The sequence below is a fragment of the Capra hircus genome, chromosome 1, assembly GCF_001704415.2.
Source record: "Capra hircus breed San Clemente chromosome 1, ASM170441v1, whole genome shotgun sequence".
NCBI lineage: Eukaryota > Metazoa > Chordata > Mammalia > Artiodactyla > Bovidae > Capra > Capra hircus.
Window position 1 is genome coordinate 95,663,649 of NC_030808.1, and position 17,059 is coordinate 95,680,707.

The 17,059-nt window shown below is 41.3% G+C and overlaps 1 protein-coding gene across 6 annotated transcripts in view; it reads left to right on the forward strand.

Moving 5' to 3' along the window:
• TNIK (TRAF2 and NCK interacting kinase) overlaps positions 1–17,059 on the forward strand; it is a 396,955-nt gene that overhangs the window by 82,440 nt on the left and 297,456 nt on the right. For all 6 annotated transcript variants that reach the window (XM_013964598.2, XM_005675313.3, XM_013964609.2 and 3 more), the window contains exon 2: positions 3,127–3,192. In XM_013964598.2, the coding sequence (XP_013820052.1) occupies positions 3,127–3,192 (66 nt within the window). The remainder of the gene's footprint in view (positions 1–3,126; positions 3,193–17,059) is intronic.

Consider the following 17,059-nt stretch of genomic DNA (forward strand, 5'->3'; position numbering starts at 1 on the left):
GGGCTCAACAACGGAGAAGGCGATGGCACCCCACTCAGTACTCTTGCCTGGAAAAGCCCATGGGCGCGGAGCCTGGTAGGCTGCAGTCCAGGGGGTCGCTGAGAGTCAGACACGGCTGAGCAACTTCACTTTCACTTTTCACCTTCATGCATTGGAGAAGGAACTGGCAACCCACTCCAGTACTCTTGCCTGGAGAATCCCAGGGATGGGGGAGCCTGGTTGGCTTCCATCTATGGGATCACATAGAGTCAGACATGACTGAAGCGACGTCGCAGCAGCGGCAGCAAGGGCTCAATAAATGAACGCGTTCATTCACTCATTCAACACTTACTGAGGAGAGGCTGCCCACTCCAGTATTCTTGGGCTTCCCTTGTGGCTCAGCTGGTAAAGAATCCACCTGCAGTGTGGGAGACCTGGGTTCAATCCCTGGCTTGGGAAGATCTCCTGGAGAAGGGAAAGGCGTCACTCCAGTATTCTGGCCTGGAGAATTCCATGCACTGTATGGGGTTGCAAAGAGCCAGACATGACTGAGTGACTTTCACTTTCCCTTTCATCCTACATCTCCTTCCTTTTGTTCATGGTTTTTTTTTTTTTTTTTAACGTCAAGGAAAGTGAACGTTGAAAACACAGTTGAGATATTTCAAGCAAATGTAGAACCTCTCTTGAAATTTGTTGCAGAAACACCACTGAGCAAACAAACTACTAGGAAGCGCAGCTTAGAAACAAACAGCAGCTGCCACCGTTTCTGGGCTTCTCTCCCCTCCACCTCCCCCACGCCCATTTCCCTCACTTCTTTCTAACTCTGTTTGTAATAAAACCTACTGCTCTAATGGCCTAGTAGTTTAACAAGCACAATTTTTCTTTCCCATCTTGAGGTGCCTCCCGGGTGGCTTTGACAGTGACTTTACTGGGTCTCCATGTCCTGTCTTATGGTTCTGTCTGGGACTTTGTCCACACCTCCCTGACCAAGTGAGGCAGAGATGGAATTTCTAGACTTCTCTATCAGTCTGGAGTGGGGATTCTTGGCTTCCTGGCTTTATAACAATGGATAATGCTAATTCCAGTTTTGTGAGTGACCAAGTGCTTCAACTGTTGTTTGTCTTACTATTTCTCTTGTTTCCTATGTGGGATTTTTTTAAATGCATGATTTAAAAGAATATTTCTATTTATTTATCTGGCCGGGTCTTAGTTGTGGCACATGGGATCTTCGATCTTCGCTGTGGCATGTAGGGTCTTTAGTTGAGGTTCTTGAGATCTTTTATTTAATTATTATTTTCTTTAAATTATTTATTTGGCTGTGCTGGGTCTTAGTTGTGACATGGGAGATCTTTTAGTCGTGACAGGAGAGCTCTTGGTTGCAGCATATGGGACCTAACTCCTTGACCAAGGATCGAACCTGGGGCCACTGCATTGGGAGCGTAGTCTTAGCCATTGAACCGCGAGTAAAGTCCCGCTATGAGGGATTTTTGAAGGCACATCGTAAAGTGCTTTTCTTGGGCCTGACTTAATAAAAGCTGTCACTTTAATGAGCTCTAACTTGTCACATTAACCTCATTTATCTTCTTCTCCATGAATATGAGCACTTCTCCCTTTAAGTGTTATAGAGGTATGGGATTCCTCGGCTTAAAAACAATTCCTATTAGATATTAGATTGCTGACTTTGGGCAGGTGGGTGCTAAGCCCTCACCTGCTCTTTCCCAGGACTCTCCTGGGTAGATGTCATCCCCGTTTTATCTGCACAGAGACTGTATTGCTCTTCCAGGGGGTCTTGGATTCAGGTAGCCACACCAGACAGAGCTGGTGTTGAGCCCAGGTCTGTCTGAACGTAAAATCCAAAAAGGTCTGTCTAAAAACCTGAGAGGTATGTCTGAACCTTGCCCCTCTGCCCCTCAGTCACTGTCATGCCATTTGGCAGTGTTCTGAAAACCTGTTGGCTGGAGATGGGAAATGCTCTTCAGGTCAGAGGTTGAAGTCTTTCATTTGTCCCTCAGTGTTTGTTGTTGTTTTTGTTGTTGTTTTGTTTCATGTTTGTGTTTTTTTTAGGTGAGTTAATGCCTAACATTTAAAAATGAGGAGATCTCACATTATGCAAAATGTTCAAGTTCATTTCATTTTAGACCGGGTAAGACTGTGCTTATAGGTTGAAGCGACAGCTGTTGGTTCCAGCTAGGTACCCCCCTCCACCTACAAAGGAGACATGGCTTCCTCAGTTTGCCAAAGGCCTCCGTGGCCCACCTCACTCTTCTGTGTTATTTGCTTGCCCTCTGTGGACATGTGCGTTTGTGATTCCTGATCTAGGCCTTTAAAGAAATCATTTCTCTCCAAGTAGGAATCAGAAGAGATCAAAGTCACTTTCTGCCTGTGAGTTGAATTTTATAGGATTGCTTTTTCTTTTTGACTTTTGGGGTTGGTAATTCAGGAATAATAGACATAATTATTGGCTATTTACTGAGCACAGGAACATTTCAGTGACTCTCAGGGTTAGCAGACACCTGTTCGTGGGTAAGGATGTGTGACATTCTCCAGTTTCCTTTGCATTCTGGGTCCTGCCGGGACCCTCCCAGTCCTGCAAGAACTGGAGGCTGTCTGCAAAAGCGTGTTTTGCAGAGGCAGCATTGTCGGGAAGGGAGATGAATTCAGAGGAATACGACTCCATTTTCTCTTGAACACCGTTGACTGTCGCCGGAAGACTGCCCCACAGTATAGCTCTTTTCCCAACTGCCAGTGCTCTGTGCAGCCAACAGATCAGAAAGGTCAAACAGAAAGGTCTTAAAAATTAGAGCCCCCTTAGATGGATGTGTCTTTCATTTTATGCCGATGTACCTACAAGTGTGTTTCCATTTGACAGTATGAAATGAGTTTTTGTTGTTGTTGTTTCCATGAACGTCTTGTCTCCTTTTGTTCTGATTTAAACACATCTCATAGAAGTGTAAAATAGAAACAAATGGATTTTGTCTCATTTCATAGCTGCAGCTGAATTAAATTTTAATACTCTTTAATATTAACATATGAGAGCCTCTCCAAAGCTGTTATTTATTTGCTAATTTTAAATGTGCATTTGCTTTTGATTAAGACAACGGCTAGAGTATTGTTTTGAATTTTTATTGTTTATTTCTTTTCTTTCAGGACCCTGCAGGAATCTTTGAATTGGTGGAACTTGTGGGCAATGGAACATATGGACAAGTATATAAGGTAAGTTCACTGAGCTTGAACATGGCTCATGTGTGGTTTCGGTTCATGAATGCTGAATAGCAGTACTGTCTGTTCTCACTCATACATGTCTCATAACAGATTTAAAATGAAATAATATACTTGTTAACTGACTCTCCATCTTTTTAAATGAATCTGTAGTCCCATTGCCTGAACTGGATTCTGGGGTTTGGGCATTTCCATTCATTATATGTTACAGAGCTTATATCTGATGTGTGAATTCTAATGCTACATACTTGAAGCTCTCTGAACTGTTTAGTTTCGTTAATCGCTGCCAGAACTGGTTTTTAAAGGCACGGATGATGCTATTTACTTTAGAAATTTAAACTATTAAAGTATCACAGCTGGAAAAGGAGATTTGCTACTGGCCTAGGGCATGAGTTAAATGAGTTTAGTGAACAGTGTTAGGAGAACACTGGCTGCCTCACAAAAAGCAGGACTAATGGCAGCAATGACTCTTACAAAATAGGAGATAATTAAAAGCTAAACTTGAGGTTGAATTGAGGAATAAAATGTTCTTGTTCTTATACTGATTTTTGCTTTCAGATTCACCTTAAACATGCTTTTAAAAGATATTTTTTCCCAGTAAATGACCTAAAAAAGTGATTGTTTAGAAAAGTGGCTTGATTCTCCTGATTATCAAAAGAAAATCAAAATTACCTTTTTGGACTAAAGCTCAGGGGGTTTTAGTGAATGAGCTATTGAAATAAATGCCTTCAAAACAGACCAACTGTTTCCTCATGATTATTTTAAGAGAAATGTCTATCACTTTTCCTAAGTGGTAGTGACATGAGACGACATTTCAACTGTAAATTCTCTGTCTTGTTGTTCTATTTGTTAAAAATTTCCTTCTTTGAATCTTAAATGTCTCTTAGTTGATTTAATTATTGAAGTCCGCCAGATTGGAATATTTTCAGTACTCTAGAAAGTCAAAAGAATATGTGTGTATATATTTAAGTGTATGTAAATTATAAACATTTAAACTTTTTTTTACCAGGAGGTACCCTTTGATGTCCACTCAGGAAAATTTCTCTCTTGCAAAATTAGATTATTTCCTAAAAGGTCAACCCCCTGCAATTAGAAAGAATGTAGTCTACCCCAGCTGTTCACTTGATGTTGATCCTGTCTGACACAAGAAAGAAAGGTGTCTCAGCAAATGCTTTTAAATACTTTCAGTGAAGATAATTAGGTTGGAAGATTGTGTTATTGCATTTCGAGAAATTGGATTGAACTTGTGAATTAATGTGAGCTAATGAATTAAGCCCTGGATTTAGACAGAAAATTACTTCTGATTTGCTGTCAATATGGAGAAACAACTCTGTATAATGCTGTTGTTTTTATAGTGCCATTCCATTGTGCTCTGCTTCCCACCTGTGGAAGGCACGTTTGGAAGGTGCTTCACAGCTTTGTCCACTAATCTAAGAGGTGGACTGTACACTCCTGCAAGAGAGGATAATAACAAGATAAGGAGTCTCAATTAAGGATGAGAATGTTTGGAAAATCCAAAATTAGCTCTAATTTTTTTGGTACCTGAGGGATAAAAAACAAGTGGCAAGAGGTTTCAGCTGTTTAGAGAGGAAAAAAATACACCAACCAAGTTGTGAACAGTATTGTTCTGAAGGGTGCCCTTCTCTTAGTGGTTGATCCAGAAGTTTGGCCCCTCTCAAGCTTAGGGGAGCCTGCACAGCTGGCCACGGCGATCACACTGGATTTGCAGATAGGAGACTGGTTTCTTGTACCAGCCCTTTGTGTTGTTTTGTGGCACCACAGCTTTTCTGTGCAATAGTCAAGTGAGAGTGTTTCTATAAATGCTTTGGGGACTTGGAATGATTTATCTGAAGAATTAAACCTCCATACCCGTTAAGGATTGGGTTTCTAGGCAACCTAGATGACATTAGGTGGCACCCCCTCCAGGACAGAGACACCTGGGTTTCCTGAGTCACTAATCCAATCCTGCCGTTACTCTGAGCTCTGGAGGATTAAAGCTTAATAAAACTGCCAAACTGGATTTCAACTATACATGAACTTAAAGAGAAATAAGTTAGGAAGTGATTGTTCACATTATAGGTTATATTTAACCTTTATGGAATAGGTATATTTTAAAAATACTGTACACATGAATATAAATTTTATAGCCCTAAGAACAGATTTCTATATCAAAAATTCTGTGATACTTTCTTTACATTAAATGTTAAATCTTTTAATTTTTGTAACTCTAGCTTTTATTGTTCCTAGATTTCATAAAATGAGGTATAATTTTATGAACATTGATGTGGATGTAGCCTTTCTTTTCTGGAAAGATTCTTAAAACTTTCTTTTAATAAGTTGTGCTAAAAGAGTCATAACATAATTTTATTTTCATAACATAATTTTATTTAAGAGTAGTTTTTTTTAAGATGTAGCATCTTTTAAAAAAATTAATTATTTAGTTTTTGGCTGTGTTGGATCTTCACTGCTCCTTGGGCTTTTCTCTAGTTGCAGCAAGGGGGGCCACTCTCTATTTGTGGTGTTCAGGCTTCGCATTGCAGTGGCCTCTCTTGCTCCAGAATAGGGGCTCTCAAGTGCTTGGGCTTCAGTAGTCGTGGCGTGTGGGCTCAGTAGTCGTGGCTCCCGGGCTCTGGAGCACAGGCTCAGTGGTGGTGGTGCACAGGCTTAGCTGCTCCACGGCATGTGGGATCTTCCTGGACCAGGCACTGTGTCTGCTGCATTGGCAGGCTTATTCTGTACCACTGAGCCACCCGGGAAGCTCTACAGGTAGTTTTTTAAGAAGCATACTTAACTGAATAAACAAAAGTATATGCAGATATTAAGAAAATGTTGCTTGGATTGTATCTTCATTTAAGCCACATACATCTAGATGTGGAAGTATATTTTATATAAAGGTCATTTAGTTACCTTTAGCTTTTCGAAGTGGAGAAGGTAATGGCACCCCACTCCAGTACTCTTGCCTGGAAAATCCCATGGGTGGAGGAGCCTAGTGGGCTGCAGTCCATGGGGTCACTAGGAGTCGGACACAACTGAGCGACTTCCCTTTCACTTTTCACTGTCATGCATTGGAGAAGGAAATGGCAACCCACTCCAGTGTTCTTGCCTGAAGAATCCCGGGGACGGGGGAGCCTAGTGGGCTGCCGTCTCTGGGGTCGCACAGAGTCAGACACGACTGAAGTTACTTAACAGCAGTAGCAGCTTTTCGAAGTAGCTTCTAGTTTTACTCCCAAGTCTAACTTGATCTCTCTGTCCTTGGAAGGGTAGATTTGTTTATCTTTTGCATTTTGGTCCTATGTGGTCAGATGATAGTTTAGTATCTGTTTTTTGCTTTATTTACTAGACAGAATACATAAATAATGAAGAGTAGAGAGTCTCTGTCAGGGTTGTTTTTTTTTTTTAATGAGGAAATCATCTTCTTGGGCCTATAAAAGTGAAAAAGTGAAGTTGCTCAGTCGTGTCCGACTCTTTGTGACCCCATGGACTGTAGACTACCAGGGTCTTCTGTCCATGGGGATTTTCCAGGCAAGAATACTAGAGTGGGTTGCCATTTCCTTCTTGGGCCTATGGCTCCCATTACAAAATAAACCAACAAAAGGCCACATACCTGCTTGCTGAAGACTTTGGCTGTTCATTGGCATGCCATTTATTGGAACCTGATGAAATCAAATTTCATCTCATTTTTGTTAAAATAGAGTAATTATTTTAATAGATCCAAATAATTGTTTAATGTTCATCGCTAAAACACCACTAAATCTTAGCCACAGTTTTCAAAAGTGAACATTCATCTATCTTGTTTCTTAATTTGCCCTTTGGAAATATATTTTGATGATTGCAGGGGTAAAGACCTTATTACTGAGTGACAGTGTTAATCAGGAATACGGTAGATTCCTCTGTATCTCTGAGGTTTCTTTTAAAACCTCCTCTAGGTTGTAAAGTATGAGATCAAGAGGCAGTGTTGGTTATAGTGGTTATAGTGCTTGTGGAGAGAGAACACTGAAACTCTGTGTGTGTGTGTGTGTGTGTGTGTGTGTGTGTGTGTGTGTGTGTTTTCAAAGGGTTGCAAACTTTACAGATATATGACCTACCTTATAGGTTATCTAGCCCAGTCATTCCTCTGCTAGCAATCTGTTCCATCCTTGATCACCTCCACTCATGTGGAACTCATTGCCTCCCAGTCATCCTATTTACCTGCAATTTTCTTTGAATGTTCATTGTCGTATTGAGCCAAAATTCTGCCTTCCTGAAATGTTTACCAATGCAAGCTCATTCCATGTAACTGTTTAAAAAAAAAAAATTAAATCCTCTTCCACAAGAACATAGTCCTTCAAAAGACTTCTCTCTTCTTCCCCCAAACACATATTTGTATCTCCTGGTCTCCAGGCATTAGAGCCTCAGTTGCTTAATTCTTCCTATGACTTAGACTTGAGGTCTTTCATTATCTTGACTTTTGTCCTGAAACAATTCTAACATATTAATGAAAATAATATTTGATACTATATAATAGTATTTTCTGTCATAAAACATCTTGTACATATAGTCTGATTTCTGATTTAATTTCTATAATAATTTCGTGAGAACCTTGCTCTCACTTCAGGGTCTTTATCAAAACAGTTCTCTCTATCTAGAACACTCTTTCCTCAGTTTCCTCATGACTGGGTCTTTGTCTTTCAGAACCCAGCACACTCCTCAAGGAATCTACTTTTCAGGCAGCCACTGCTACTGCCTTCTTCCCTCAATGACTTTCTCTATCACATCAACTTATTTCTTTGCCTTCGTGGCATTGACACTCTCTGAAAGTATCTTACGTCTTTGTTTATGTATATATTAAACAGTTGAAATGCACCATAAAGGAAAAATAAGGATAGGGGCCTAGTCTGTCTAGCAATTGCTGTATCCAGCATCTGGTACATAGGTACACTAAATGGTGACCTGTGTGGGGCCCAGAGTTGAGCTCTGTTTTCCTTAATAATTCTATCTATATTTGTTCCCAGTACTTTTTCAGCATTTCCCATAAAATATCTGCTTACTTCAGACATGCATATATGGACAAAAATAATCAACAGAATTCTCTACTTGTTTCTTATGGTAGGAGCTGGGTGTGGATTTTATGTTAAATTAATTATCGATAGTCTGTGGAAGCAAGCCCCATTCTAGAAATTTACAAATGAGGCCAATCAGTTTTCTGAGGTTCAGTCTCCTGGTAGAGGTTCCCAAACTTTACTGTGTGAAACAAATATTTGAGAAATGATTTAAAATGTAGATTTCTAGGCCTAACCTCTTAAATCTTGTTCAGTAGGTCTGGTTGGGATCCAGGAATCTGCACTTCTAATAAGTTTATAGAGTCTTGCTGACGTTCAAAGCCCTGGGGCCACACTTCCAGAAACTCTGCAAAAATGATTGTCAGTTACCCTGTGGTAGGGCTGCCAGGTGGCACTAATGGTAAAGAACGCACCTGCCGATGCAGGAGACATAAGAGACTTGGGCTCAATCCCTGGGTCAGAAATTCCCCAGGATAATGAAATGGCAACCCACTCCAGTATCCTTGCCTGGAGAATCTCATGGACAGAAGAGCCTGGCGGGCTACAGTCCATAGGGTCGGAGAGTTGAACATGACTGACTTTGCATATACGCAGGGCTTCTTGAGTGAATGTTAATCCCAATGTTTTTTGTAATCATTTAGAGTTTTTGGGATGGGTAGCCTGGTGGGCTGCCGTCTATGGGGTTTCACAGAGTCGGACACGATTGAAGTGACTTAGCAGTAGCAGCAGAGTTTTAATGCTGCCTCTAACATGCATAAACTGAGAAAAGTTAAAAAAACACAAAGATTTTGATTTGAGATTTGATGCTAGCCAGGGTTTGACATACTCATTCTGAGATTTTATTTTTGCTGTTTTTATTTGACCTGCTTATGATTGTAAGTAAGGTTGTTTCTGAATAATTCAACTCAAAACCCGAGAATTGAAAGGTCAAAACTGACCTGGTATAGTAGAAGAATCTCAGCCCACTGCATGAGATTTCCTTACATGTGTAGATTGGGATCTCTTAATAAACCATCTGTTGAAGTAAGACAAAGCATTTTAATAGTAAGCTTATTAACAATCTTAATATGGAGGTGATTCTGTGACATACTTAGGATTCAGCGTAGTTTATCGTAGTCTCTTCTAATGAATCATGAATTACACTGTTCACTTCTTGTTTGGTGAGGAGTGATTATAGGGGAATGTCAAATTTCTTAGATAATAATGGCATTTGCTTTTTTAAACAAGAATTCCAACATAAAGAATACATTATTTCACATTTGTTGAGTGCCAGTGAAAAGGCCCTGTGCTTTGTATAGGGAAAATGCAGAGCCAGTCGAGGTGGTTCCTAGTCTAAGAAGTGTGCAATCTAGTGTGCTAAAGTTTTCAAATGTTGTGTCTTAGTTACTCTTCATGATTTTATAGGGGAGGAAACTAAAGCACACTTAATTAAACCACATTATCCCTTAAAGGCAGGGTTTCTCAACCTTGGCACTGTTGACATTTGGACCAAGTAGCTCTTTGTTGTCAGGGTGTTGTCCTGTGCATCGTAGGGTGTTTAGCCACATCCTTGGCCTCTGCCTATGAGATGCCAGGAGCACTCCCAAAGTCCTGACAATCAGAAATGTTTCCAGACATTGCCAGGAGTCTCCTGGGGGGTAAAATTGTCTCCCTCCCTGCCCCGTTCAAGGACCACTTCTGTAAGGATAAGACAATGTAGCAAAAACTCTTAAAACGGATGTACAGACAGACAGTGGGAGTATAAAAGTGGAGCATTGCGAATCAGAGTGGGGACCTAAATGGATTATGGGAAGGGGATTTGGAAAAAGCTTGGAGGCCTTGGCATCTGCACATCATGGGGTGTAATTTAGCATTTTCATAAGTGGAAAGAAGTGTAATGAAAAGGAGTTTGGAGCAGATCTGTCTTTCCTATTCTCTTATAAACCGGGCTCTTGGGCCAGATCTAATATGTTGACTGCCTTTAAAAAGAATTTTTGTACTGTTCATAGTGACAGATTATCTATTAAAGTAAATTAATGATATAGCCCAAGGGTACTAGTTGGTTTCTTTCAATTTTCTTAAAAAAAGGTAGCTACCGAAAATACCCTAGCACTATTTTTCTAGGAGTGTATAAATTGTGATTTTTAACATCAAATAGATCTTTTGAAAGATGTCTCTAAGATGCTGTAGCACGTGCAGAGCATTGTTCCTAGTCATAGGTTCATTTGACCATGGCTGAGCCTTTGGGATTATTTAGTTATTATTGCTTCACCTCAGAGGGCACTGTCATTGTAGTTGGGCAGAATTACAGGGAACAGTTTTATTCCTGCCCCTTAAGTAGAATCACTTACCCTTGAAGTGGGCTGGCTTGTCGAGCTTTTCATAGATCCCTGTTTGTTGCATCTAATTTGGCTCAAAACTGTGCCACCTCGTGCTGTGATCCATTGGGTGTGATGAATTAGATGGTTGCCGTGGCAGCATTTGGGTAGTCCTTTGTGAGCCCATGTGCCGTATGCATAAGGAAGGTTGCTTTTTTGCTGGGTGGCCAGACCTCCAGAGTTGCTCCCAAAACCTGCCACAGGGGAGTTGGTTGGATTTCTTGTAGCTACCAGTGTTGCTCAGCCCTCATTGTCTATGGAAATAATCTGGATAGTTTTGAAACACTAAACATATCTGGGCCTTTCTCTGGAGATTTGGTTTTAGTGGGTCTGGTGTAGGACTAGGTAAAGCTGGCTTCCAGAACTTCCCTGATGCTTCTACTGCAAAACCAGAATTGAGATCCACTGGATTAAGGTATTGCCTGTCAGGGGATTTAAAGGCTCTTTTAGGTGTCTCTGCCTTTGAGGAGACATCTCTTCTACTCTTACCTGTATCCTGGGGTTTTGTTTACCTTGTTTAGTTACTTATTCAGTGTCATCCTTTATAATAAATATCATTAGCAATTTGGCACATGTATATCCACCTTTCCTTTGAAGTGTTTAGATTGCTTTAGTTTAAAATACTTCCCGTCCATCTCATGTCAGTGACTTGCCAAATAACTTGATGCACAGCACCCTGGCGACTTATAGTTTTTAGATCTCCTAACACCCTTAATGACTTGGTGAGTATAAGGCAGTCTCAAGTAATTAAACAATCAATAGTTACTAAGTAATTACCATTACTGGGAGATGATTTGTGACCTGTGGAATGAAACTCCATCAGGATTATAGGCACAGAATTTAGGGCCATGTACACATTTGAAACTCTTAAAAAGAGTGATTAATTGGGGCCCTAGTTTGAATTTCTTATCTCTGTGGTTTAACCTCAAATATAATTGTATTAAGTCCACTTGGATGTTTTTGCATGTGCAAAAATAAATAGCTGCTGTCTGGCAAGCAAATATGTGCTCTCCACTGAGTAGGAGCCCTGCTCGGTGGTGAGATTCTAGAGTAGGGGGACGAGGCATTGCCCAAACCTCCACGTTGGGCGGAGCACAGCCTCCTCTGCCGAATGTTGTGGCCTTGGGCAGGGATTCTGATTTTGGTCCTGTTCCTTGCTTTCCCAGGCAATGCACAGACATGCTGTCTGTTTTGTTCCCATCTGCAACAAAAGAAGAGAAAACAGCAGCTGGCTTACTAGACTCTTAACAAATACAAAATAGCTATCATAATGATGATAATAATGAAGTCATCTTTCTAGACTGAAGAGTTATGAACTAAAGTATGTAAAGAGTTCAGTCTCCTTTAGGGAGATGATGCTCTGTTGTTTTAGAAAACTGGCCCATGATTACATAATACAGCCCGTTGGGACTACCGTCTTTGGCAGACCACTAGCATGTTCCAGATGATATCTTTCTTTAAAGTATTTCTTGAGAAATTCAGTTTTGTTCTGTGTGTCACATTGAGGAAGGTAGTAGGAGTTTCTCAGCTGAATTTATTAGAAATCTTACTACTTTTAAATTTTGTCTCTTTGTCTCTCTTTGCCTCTTTCCTTCCCCCATCCTCTTATCGTGGTAAAATACCAACGCTATAAAATATTGTTCAGTAGCATGAAGTACGTTCATGTGTTGTGCAACCATCCCCACAATCCAATCCAGAACTTTCTTCTCATCATCCCCAGCTGAAACTCTGTACTCAGTAAACAGTAACTCCCTACTCCCCCCTCCCTCTCCCCGGCACCAGCCTGCCTTGCCTTTCTTTTCTAAAATATTCCCAGTAAACTTAATTGTAGAAGGGATGGCTTCCTATGAGCTTCTTGTAATACCAACTCTCTATCAAGCCCCAAAGGGTCCTGCAAACCTGTGTTTCTCATGAGGACTCACCGGCCTGCTTTGTCCTCCAGGTGACTGACCACCCAGTACCTGCAGAGCAGCATCTTGTTCTAAGAAGCTGAAACTGGCTGACACGCTTGACTTTTCTACCCTGTTTATGTCTAAATAAAATGACCCTTCTCAGGTGGAGTTAGAAGTAGAGGAAGAGGTCAGTTCTGTTGGAGCATTTTATACGAATCCTTTCAGGGTATTGTTCGTGTTCTCTTTATTCAGTTGTTTTGGGCTGCGATTCTTTTCCGTACAGTTTTACAGGGAGATTTCCCTTTACCTTTACTGCATCAACTGTTTTCTTTTTTTAGTAGGAAAATGTTTGTTTTCCATAGGAAATCCAGCAGTTCGTAGAATGACAGAATGTTCTAGAAGGAGGATAGTTGGGGTGGCCCCAATGTAACATCCCTTCTCAGCTACTCCTCTGAACTCCCCTCCTGCATCCATCCGTAGAGCAGCCCCACGCTGAGGTCCCCAGGCCTGGATTCCTCTGCCTCCCCCTCCAGCCTCATCTTTGGTAGATCCTGGCTCCTGTGGGTTCAGTGGTGTCACAGTGCCCACAGACTGTTCTGCTACCTGCCCGGCATGCTTAACCCTTCTCTGCTCCCTGGGACCCTTGCTGACCTCTCTTTTCTCACCTTGCCCTTGCTGTTTTGTTCTGTTCTGTCTGGCTGTTTCCACTCTATAAACTCTGAGCTCCTTGAGTTCTGGAACATTACCTAACTATTTCTCTACTGCCAAAACAGAGTAGATGGCTAAAAATACCGATTAAAAAAAAAGTATACTACTTCCATGTTTTGCTGATTTTGGAACGCCCTGTCTCAGTGGAGATGATTGGCTGGCATCACCAATTCAATGGACATGAACTTGTGTGAACTCCGGGAGACGGTAAGGGACATGGGGGCTGGGCGTGCTGCAGTCCATGGTGTCGCAAAGAGGCAGACACGACTTAGTGACTGAACAACGCCACAACAGTCTCAGTAGAATGTGTGTCATTTTTGCTTAATCTCAGCTGTGGAAGCCTGTGAAACAAGGAGACTGACACTCAATACAACGTTTCATAATAGCCAACACCCACTAAATACTGATCCGTTAAATAAAAACAGTGTCCACCTACTATGCAGTATAATAGCAAAAAAAATAGGATAATGAAAAAAGCATTTCCCCTTCTTTCTGAAGGTGGTTTCATGGGCATGAGTCTAAAACTGACCCTGTTCCTAAACCCAGGAGGCTACAGGCCAGTTAAACTTGCAAAGGCCCTGGTGCCCACTCCGGAGACAGAGATGGGTCTCCTTTTGCCACCTTGTCTCTAGGACTGTGGGCTTAAACATCGATATCCATGATTAGAACAGTTTTCATAAAACCTTTATCTTGATTATTTCATTGGATTTTCACAGTCTCCCCACAAGTGAGACAGAAGGGGGTATGATTATTCTGGTTTTAAAGTTTGAAGAAGTTGAGGTCTCAATATAAATGACTTTTCTGAGGTCACCAAGCAGACAGGTAATAAAGCTTGACTTGTGGTCTCATACCCTAATTTTTCTCTTAGCTCCACAGGCAAGTTTCCTAAGAAGAAATCTGTGGTGAGGATGAGATGTGGAAATCCCCCTAAATCTTTGGCAGGGATTGGTTTTACCCTGCTCTTTCATTGCATGTTTAAAATTAGTTTAGGATAGATCCTGATCAATCTGATTGTGTACTATAAAGCAATGATGCCTTAACTTGTTTCAGTATATACTTCATCTAATCTCTAAATCAAAAATACCGAAGGGTGATTGATGGTTGAGTAATACATTTTTTATACAAGGAACCAAATTGTTATTTCCCAAGAAAGATAAGAAGGTAATTCTTTTCCATCTACAAAAAGAAACTGGCATGGCTTCAGTTTGTTACATTTTACGGCATAAAATGTTGCTGTACTGATCATCTGAAGTTGGTTGCTTCTTTTCTCATCCCTTGTTTTTGATGGGAGGAGGCAGGAATAGCATATTTCTAGACTTCTTCAAAAATCATCTCCAATAGCCAGGTGCATGATTTTTTTTTTTTTTTTAAAAAGACTGCAGTCAGACTGGAGCTTGATAAATGTTTGTTGAATTGAATTGGTTTATTCTCTCAGCTGCAGTTGTGTACTTTTGTGAGCAAATGGTTAAATCTTATTGCACTGGAGACCATGCAGATATTTGCCAGGTGCATATCTGTACTTTTTTCTCTTCTGAGCAGAGGGAAGACCGGTTAGCTGTAACCCGATGTGGCATGGTGGTAAATTGCTTACTTTTTGCTTTTGTGTTTTCCCCTCTTAGGGGAGCCTAGGTTTGTGTATTTGGGGTTGAGGATGGGAGAGACAAACAGAGGAAAAAGGAAAGAATTCCTGGGTAATTTAGTTGAGAATGATCTGGCAACAGTGTCAAGATACAAACTATTTGTTGAATCATGAGTTCAGGTTGAGAATCCCTGTGTAGGTTTTCCATTTCTGTTTCCATTAAGGACCACACTATTCACTTTTTTCCTGTACAGATTATAAGTATGTAGCACCCATAACCCAAGTACACACCAGCACTGCCTCTAAAGTATCAGGTGCTTCAATGAGAAGTCTGACCTGCATTCATCTCCTTCTTTCTCCTTTTGTGTCAAAAGAGTGAAAGTTAGTGAAAACAAAGGACAATGTGCTTTTTATTTTTGGGGATGGAGGCAGAGTTGATTGTCTCTTAAAAGGATTTTCAAATTAAGCAAAAATTTAAGCAAATCAGCAAATTAAGCTGATTTCCCCCAGCTAATTCACCTCGTGACTTCAGCAGAAGAGGAATGTTTTGTTACCCAGATGTTTAGTACATTTTGTTCTACTGTTTTGTATCCATTTATCCATGTTGAGAGATCCTTCAGAACTTTCAAATCCTTTCCTAAAGAAACTGATCACGGAAGCTAAGCACCAAAAGCACTCCTGTCCCCATATGGATATGCCCGCCTCTGAGTGCTGAAAGGAGATGGTGCTTGACACCCAGCCCTGATGGTCTACAGCAGGATGGGCATGGGGTGAGAGGCGAGGATGACTAACAAGGCGCCAAGGCTGCCCTCTTCCTCTGGTCTCCAGCTTATCCATTGCTCAGGACAAGACTTGCTTGAACAAGACTAATGGCTATAGTTAATCATCTGAGTAAATATGTAGGGCGTGGCCAAGAAACCAGTGTTGGACTGTTGGTAGGGGATAGGGAAAAACACAAAATGGGGTGGGGGGGGCACAATAAGCCTGCCAACAAAGCCCAAAACAAAACAGCAGTGTCCAAACAAAAAACTCTTTGTTTGAACATTGTTTTCCAGTCTAGAAGCGAAAGAGGTTGATGAGTACCTGATTCAGCTGACGAGTAATACCATGATCAGTTGTAGTTTTTGAAGTCTGGTGTTAATACTGTACATCATGGTGTTAGTTATCCTTCAGATCCACATATTTATGAATACATAAAAGTAAGCGTGCATGGTAAGTCGCTTCAGTCATGTCCAGCTCTTGGCAACCCTGTGGACTGTAGCCCACCAGGCGCCCCTGTCCATGGGATTCACCAGGCAAGAATACTGGAGTGGGTTGCCTTGCCCTCCTCCAGGGAATCTTCCTGACCCAGGGATTGAACCCACATCTTTTATGTCTCCTGCGTTGGCAGGTGGGTTGTTTACCGCTAGCGCCACCTGGGAAGCCCATATAAAAACAGAACAGGTGCTGATTGTGTTTCCTGTCCCACTCCACTCCCTGCTTCCATCACCACTAGCCTTCTGCCGTCTACATTATCGGTGTCGAAGGGCTTCCTTATTCTGTACATTTGTTTCCGGGGAACATCTCTGCATTTCCAAGTCTGTGGTCCTCATGTTGTTATTCTAACACTTGAATCCAGAGGTTATGTGGGCTTATGAAAGCCATTTGCCGACTGAGACCATGAACATCCAGAGGTTTCAAACATCTTACTCAGGACATTACCTCTCAAGAAGGGCATGATGCACAGAACTCTCAGGCCTACAGAGCTCTACTAATGAACCATCATCTCTGTGGTCTTGGGTAAAGCTCAGAGTTTTCTTTTCAGATTTCCTCGAGGAGCACAGCTCAGGGAGCTGACCAGCTAAGGTTTGTGAGCAGGTGAGATTTAACTGACTCCTCTGTGTCTAGTGTCTATTCCGCAGTAAATATGGGGGTGAAAACTCCCTCTTCCAAGTTTGTGTTTTGGGTTAAAATAGAAGCGATTAAGTACCTAGTGTTGAATGTTAGTTTAAAAAACTGAGTAGATGTACAAGGGTTTGTATATTATGTGGTGTTTATGTTGACAGAGTTCTATATTTTTTTGAATTGGATTTCTCCCTGAGAAGAGGTAGCAGTTAAGGTCAGTTCTCTTTCTGGTGGTACAGTCTCACCCTACAATATAAATGTGGTCAGGAAAGCCGATTATATTAGAATGAAAGTGAAAGCGTAGTTGCTCAGTTATGTCCGACCCTTTGCAACCCCCTGGACTGTAGCCCGCCAGGCTTCTCTGCCCATGGGATTCTCTAGGCAAGAATACTGGAGTGGGTT